Below are 7,597 nucleotides of genomic sequence, written 5' to 3'. Positions count from 1 at the left end.
GGAAAGCCGAGGCTCCAGTCTGAAGCTCAACTAAAGGAAATAAGGTAATTCCCATCCGGGCGTTGGTAAAAACAACTTTTACATTTTTATTAGACTAAGAATTGTTGGTTTCCGGTTAGGGTTAGCCAGGTGTGGCAACTCCAGGCTTCAAGGGCCGGTGTCCTGCAGCTTTTAGATGCGTCTCTACTTCTYTCTGAGTCAAATAATGAGGTCATTAGCAGGACTCTGGCGAACTTGACTGCACTTGAGAAGTGATTCAGCTCTTTCATTGAAGTGTATTGGATCAGGGAGCTGCAGGATACTGACCCTGGAGAACCAGGATTACCAACCCCTGATCTAAGCATTTTATCTACTTTTTGTCTTCTATGGAAAGACAGGAAAGTAAGTACTAAAGGTGCTGGCTGGCGAAGAAGAGGGATCATTCTGCATCAGGTTTGCTGGTAAAATTTCTTATTGTCTTAGTGCCACTGTGAGTTTTTCTTAACATGTATGCTTTATTTTGACTTTTCCTCAGCTTGCAAATTTGCATCTTCTCATCATCTGCACCATGAAGTTGTTGGCTGTGTTCCTCCTGGTTTCCTCTGTGGTCGTTCAGGCCAGTGGTAACCGTGAGTATTTATTAAATATATTAAAGTAACACTGAGTTATGTCTCGTCAATGTGGGCAATATGTTTTAGAATAAATGTAATGTTGCATCATTTTTGATGTTATAATTTGTCACAAAATAAAGTTATTATCAAACTAATGCCCCATAAACCATTTAACTGGAAGCCTGCATTTGTTTTTCATCAGCACGTATTTGCTCGACCCAGACATCCATCACCTGTCCATCTGGCTGGACACTGATCAACAATCGTTGCTTTCTCTATGTTCCCAAAGTCATGACTTGGGCGAATGCAGAGGTGATTTCCAACAACACTGTGCTCTTATTTCCTGCTGCACTCCTTTATTTCATAGTGAGAAATAAAACAAACTTCATTTAGTTGTTGTGTGTTTATCTGTAGAAAAACTGTCTGTCCTTGGAGGCAAACCTGGCATCAGTTCACAACAAGACCGAGTACCATCAGGTTAAGGCTCTGATAGCTGCAGCAAGTGGTGAGTCCACTGAAGCMTGGATTGGAGGCTCTGATGGACAGCAGGTACTTTTACCAGTACAATTTACTTGTGAAGTATTTTATAAAATATTGAATGAAACGCATCATCTGCTGAACTTTGTCTTGCAGGAGAAGATTTGGTTGTGGAGCGATGGAAGTCTGATGATCTACACAGACTGGTGTCCAGGGCAGCCTGATAATTCGAAAGACAACCAGAACTGTTTAGTGATGAACTGGTCAGGTAAAGAAAATATCACGAGTCTGCTTCTCAGTTGGTATCAGGACTCGTGGATGAAAAGCTTATAGGGGCCTGTTATGCAATGCATGGCAGGAACCTGTTGTTCTACACCCAATAAGCGGTCTCTTTCTTTCTTTATTTTTCTTACGTCACCATTAATGCGGCTCGTACCGCTGCGTGCACCCCCACAAACGTGGTATGCAAACGTTTAACTTGATCCCGAGAAGGGAGCTTTTACTTTTAGTGGGATTATGAGTTAAAATKATGACATAAATTGTGAAAAATTGAGGCTGAGTGTCTCTCAGAATCACTAACCTTTCTCTCTGAAACTCACACATCACTGTGGCTTTCTGACTCCAAAACTCAAAAAGTCGGTCATGACATAGATAAACATGCCTGCTCCCATAAAATGTCTTCAAAATTTTGCTGGGGCTTATGGGTTTTGTCAGAGTCCTTGAGACTGACGCTGGGTGTCTCACAAGTATAGAAACTGCCTCCAGTATACTGTCTGATAGAGAGAGCCAGCCCAGGTGCACATAATTAATTACTAGAGATGTGCCAATCGGGTTTTTCCTGCCRATTCCGATCACCCATGAGGATACCGATGACATAATTCTTATTTTTTTAATCATAAACACTACCGGTTACTTTATGTAGAAAAAGGTACCATGAATTCACCTTGATTTTCAACTTGTTTTCTATAACCTTTTCCAAGAAAAAAACAAAACAGGTATTGTGCAAATTGTACTGCTATCGGTAATACCATCTTTAACAGACTGAAAACATGTGGAGGCTCTGAAGAGGATAAATAATGCAAAGAGTCAAAATAAAACCTCAACATTGCCAAAAAATTTATGTATATGTATAAAACTTAACATTCAAAGGCAAATACAGGATCCATTACAATAAACAATCCAGAGTTACTGAATGAAAACTTCCTGATAGCATGGCGGCTAGCTGATTACTGCTAGTTCTGATTGGCTGTTTATGACTGAGCAGAGAAATTATGAAGAACAGGGAGGAGATCGATTATTTTTGCAGAGATTATCTGTCTCGTGTGACGGCAGCGAAAGTCTACGTATATAAAATGTATTTTTTTAAGTTAGATGCTGCAGCTTTAAAAAGAGGTTCGGTGTGAGAGTCACTACCAGGTGGAGCAGAAGCGGCGCTCCGTCTGTGAAATATTACTACCTGTAGCAGCGGTTCAACAGCGAGAGCAGAACCACCGTCTTACATTGCAGCTCGAAGACTTAAATAATTTTGCGGATTATTTGTTTAGCTTTCTGACCGTCATGCTAATCCGGGTGAGTGTTTGTAGCTCTGCGCTGCTTTACCTGCTATCTGATCCTCCATATGTCTTTTTTACTGCAGTGAGCCTCGATGTAGCCAAACTCCGTCAAGTATGGCATTGATTTTATCCCATATCAGATTTGTCATGTTGATGCATTTTGACCTGCTTCACCTCACATGCTTGTGCTTATAGTTCCACATCGCTTAGGATTTGTTGCTGCGCGTTTGCGCAGTGTGAAGGAAAGAGAAGACCAGCTGCACAGGCAGGCTGCGAAATGAGATGCAGGTGATCAGTTTGTGTGATCAGCAACAAGAGGCCTTGATCGGCGATCACAGAGCATACACTTTTTCACGGAAATCGGCCGATTATGATCGGTGACCGATCGATCGGCACACCTCTAATAAGTAATATGAGGCAGGTCTCACAATGCATTGTGAGAAGAATAAATATTTCCGGTGACTATTCATATTTTGCTTACATAAAATTATTATTTCTTTGAATTTTTGAGTGTGAATTATAATCCTTAGAATGAAGGTTGAAATTTTTTTTTAGAAATAAACAATTACCCACTGTCTTTATGTTTTTTTATTTTGGACTGTGAGTAAGAACCACATGTGCGAAGCTTATAGTCGTCAGTCTCGGACTGTCAGGTGTGTTGTCGACTGTGCATGGGATTCAGCCATTGTACTGTAGGGGTGAACCAGGTCAGTATAGCACTATGATGATGGACCTGGAAAAAACTTCAGTCTTTGCACTCTGGTGGTGGACCATGTCAAGCATGTCCACCCCTCTGAGGAGTCACACAGTTGGACTCCTCAGGGCAAGTCCAGCTGTGTGAGCTGTAGCTAAAATGCTGGGTCCAAAGTGATGGGTACACTTCTGCAGGCCCCATTTAAATTTCTTCAGGAATTTTCTAGTTTACTCTGCAAGTAAACAGAGTGGAGATCAACTAAAATATCATATTTTAGTTGATCTCCACATACAGTTGAAAGAGGAAGTTTACATTTGATCACATTCATTCAGCTAAAGACATATCCCTGACACTGACCAAACCTATGTAAACATCTGGACTGTATAAAAAATGTTCTGTTTAAGTTTTCTTGAATTTACCACAAATATTAATAATTTTTGGTAATCCTAACAGACCTTAAACAAGAGAAGTTTGGTATGATTTAACTTCAAAGAGTAGGAAAAAAAATTKTTTTGTTTTATTTTGCGCATATAAATATCTGGTTTCAACTTTACATTTACTGCATTAACAACAGGAGCTTCTATTAATATTTTTTGGTGACAAGAAGGTTTAATTAATCAACCTTTTCGATAATTTTTATAATATAGTGTTAGGTSACTTCAGAGCTTTCTTTAAGTGATGTTTGACTGATTTGTTGTCTTGCTCCTAGACAACAAGTGCTGGGATGACCACCTGTGTGATGTGAGTCGGCCTTCTGTCTGCGTCAAGAAATCCTGTCCATTCTGAGGTTCCCAAAGAGGCCTAATGTGTAAAACAGAACCAGTGGAGGATGAATGCTAGGAGTTTCTGTTTACCTGCCTTTTTGCACTTCATAGAAAACCTAAAAGATATTTCTGCTTCTTTACTTCATATCATTTCTCTCTTTAATGCAACCTAAGGAATGAAGCAACAAGTAAACAGCAGCTGGATTGTCTCTCTGTAATAAGATCGACTGAATGAGTTATAGGAAAGAATCATCTTAGCAAAACTTTCTGCTGTTCTTTGGCTTAGCAAAAATAAAACTTTGAGCAATCAAAACGAGATGGTCTGTGGTTTATTCTCTGTGTTTGAGATGTTCTGTTTTCTGAATTGTTTCTTTAACATCAACACTACATGGTTATGCTTCCAATAGTTGCCTATCAATCACTCCTGATTAAAATAAACACCAAAATACTGATACTGAAAGATACTGCAAACAGTTAGGCCCGTCAACAGCAATCAGGACAAAGTATCTGCCATACTGTAATGTAGAGAGGAGAAAAATTACACACTGCAAATATCTATGAAGTTTCAAAATAAAGTTTTAAAATCCTACAAATCATTCAAGACGAAGATGGAAAGTCAGTGGAAAACATGTAGAACAGAAATGTGGATGTAGGTCTGGTGAACCCAGAGGTGGACAAAATATAAAGAGTTAAAATGTAAAAACTGCATAAATAAGATCTGGTTTGAAAGTCAGGTCATGCAGAGGAACATTGAGATTTTCCACTGGCAAAGAAAGAGCTGAAATGTTCAACTTTGAACATTAGATGGCGCCATGTGAGAATAATTCAAGTGATATATTCTGGGTCACACAGTGGATGTGTGTGTTGTTTTTATATTCATTGCAATAAATGATAATATTGTTGATGTCAGACCATTTTTAAGTAATATTATGGTAATGGCATAATAATGCAGGAACACATTCTCAAAGATCAATAAACTTTAAATTCTGATGAACATTTATCACTGGAGTTGGAAAACATTTTAAACATCCAAAATAAACAAACAGAAATGACAAATAAAATGAATTATAGATTCTCTAAAGAAAACTGAAATTCATAAAAAAGGGCAAGTTGAGACCAAAGCACCAGAMTAAAGACTTCTGTCATCCAGCTTTTGGTAGAAAGATAGAAAAAAACAACAAATCATGCAAATGGAAAAAATCTACAAACTGTTCTAAATCTAAATCTGTTCTAAATCCAACTAACCAAACTTGTTGCACACCTGGTGTGGGTCTGCCCAGGAATGGCCAATCAGCTGCCAGGCAGGCAAACTGGCATAACGGCTGAAATGTGTGGGAGGAAGCAGGGAGAGGGAGTATCCAGGAACCAGGCTAAGAGGCGAAGACTGCCTGCAGGGTCAGGAGGTCAGGAGACTCATGGAGCCAAGCTGGCTGCTGTGACACGGTGCCCGACCCAGCAGCGGAAGCAGCAGGGCGGCAGTGAAACCTCTGCACGTGTCATGCAGTGCAGTGTGGGAGTTTTCTCATGGCATTTTAAAGGTTCAGTTTTTAATGTGCATTTTATTGAGTCTATTTCATTTTTGTTTCTTGTTGCTGGGAATAAAAGCTCACTGATTGAAGCTTTCTGGCCGATTACTGTACGTCCTGCCTATTTTGGCCGATAGGGGTTTATTAATCTGAAATGTTGCAACATGAACCAAGAAAGTCGCTGAGTAAGCAAATGTAGGGTGACTCTTGTTAACTGCAAGAGTGCAGACATGACCTGGTGGCTGGGCCTGTCAGTCAAACCTCTCTCATAGCAGAGGAAAAGAGGACAGTGGTTGCTAATTTATTCTTTAAAAACAAACATATTAATAACACGTTTGGCACTAAACTTTTTCTTAAATGTAGACAGAATGAACACAATGGTCCTGAAGGTTTGAACTGCACCAACCAGTTTGTGTTTTCAACAGTGGTGGAGAAAGTACTTAAATAATTTACTTAAGTAAAAGTACAAATACACAGACAAAAATGTACTCAAGTAAAAGTAAAACTACCACATTAACATTTGTACTTAAGTAAAAGTAAAAAAAGTACTGGCTTTTAAAAATATTTAAGTATTAAAAGTAAAAGTACTTGCTGAATGCATTACCTAATCCCTAATACAATATCATTAAGTGAACTGATTGTATTTAAAAAATTACATTTTACCTATTAAATTGCTTCTCAAATTGATCTGAAAGATCCACATTCCCATAAAACACCTAGATATTAAATACTTAGAGCTGAAATAATGAAATAATGCGATGGGTGACAACAGACACGTAAGTCACGTTATTGCTCGGATTTTACGGCGCCACCTTAAGTCCCTGAACTTCACATTTTAACGGAAAAAAAGAGCAACGCGACTTGGATGTAACGAGTAACGCAACAGTTTTGTAGAAATGTAGTGAAGTAGAAAGTACAGATACTTACTGTAAAATGTAGTGGAGTAAAAGTAGAAAAGTATCCAATTTTTAAATCTACTTAAGTAAAGTACAGATACACGAAAATTGTACGTAAGTAACTTCCCACCACTGGTTTTCAAGTGAGTTTTTCTTGCATGATAGTGACTGGAATGGGTCAAAGTTCAAACCAACAACTGCAAATGTTTGAAAGACAGTAAAATCTACTCCAATGTGTCTCAAACTTCACAAAAATTATGTATTTAAAAGTTACTCTCTTGCGATCACAAACCAAACATTAGCTGTGGAATAGTACTTTTGTTTAAGACAAAACTGTGGCGTTTGTCTGAGCTGATATGTGACATCAGAGAAGCCCGTAGCAACATTAGTGACCGAAGCAAGGTTTTGTGTAGAAAAAACAATATTCACCAAAACACAAACCATCTGTAAACCAAAAATATTCAAAATATTCTGACCTGATCAGTTGGAGGACATGAGCAGTGATCTGTTAATGAGGTCCGATTAGGTGGAGGCAACAGGAAGAGCGTTTGGTGGCGCTGCAGGACGTCCAGCCGTGAGATTTAAATCTATAAAAGTAAAAACATAAGAAATGTTTCATTCATTATTATTATTTTACCTGTTCAGTACACTGCAACAACAAACTATTTTGGTCTAATTTCTACTGCAAATATTTMTGTACACTTGAAATAATTACAAGTAACTTTTCAGCAAGAACTAGGAGCTTGTTTTAAGTAAATAATTCCATGATGAAAAAGTATTAGGTCTACTTGCAGATTATTTCGCTTAAACAAGATATTTCCCCATGTTACAAGAATTATTTACTTAAAATAAAAAGGTCGTTATGATGCCAAGTTGACAATAATTGTGGGATCCACTCAGTTTTCATCATCAGCRGATCAGAAGRTTCCTCTATGRTCCATTTCTTGTTGGTCTTCTTCACCTGTTACAAAAACATTTAACACAGATGTCATTCCAGCAGTCCAAACTCCATCATTCTAACCATGGCAGCAATTCAGAAATCATTTTGTTTGTACTTTGTTCATTTCTTATTCACTGAGCGATTTCTACGATTTTAA

The 7,597-nt window shown here is 38.3% G+C and overlaps 1 protein-coding gene across 1 annotated transcript; it reads left to right on the top strand.

Moving 5' to 3' along the window:
- Positions 1 to 4,392, top strand: LOC103460933 (ladderlectin-like). The gene is made up of 7 exons (XM_008403246.1): positions 1 to 44; positions 374 to 432; positions 515 to 608; positions 793 to 902; positions 1,005 to 1,139; positions 1,224 to 1,335; positions 4,024 to 4,392. Exons 3-7 carry the CDS (start codon positions 548 to 550, stop codon positions 4,098 to 4,100), a joined length of 495 nt encoding a protein of 164 aa, XP_008401468.1. The 5' UTR covers positions 1 to 44; positions 374 to 432; positions 515 to 547; the 3' UTR covers positions 4,101 to 4,392.
- Positions 4,393 to 7,597: the final 3,205 nt, after the last annotated feature.

Source organism: Poecilia reticulata, unplaced genomic scaffold (assembly GCF_000633615.1).
Source record: "Poecilia reticulata strain Guanapo unplaced genomic scaffold, Guppy_female_1.0+MT scaffold_348, whole genome shotgun sequence".
Classification (NCBI taxonomy): domain Eukaryota; kingdom Metazoa; phylum Chordata; class Actinopteri; order Cyprinodontiformes; family Poeciliidae; genus Poecilia; species Poecilia reticulata.
Note: the sequence above shows the minus strand (reverse complement) of the source record. Positions and strands in the feature narration are given on the sequence as shown.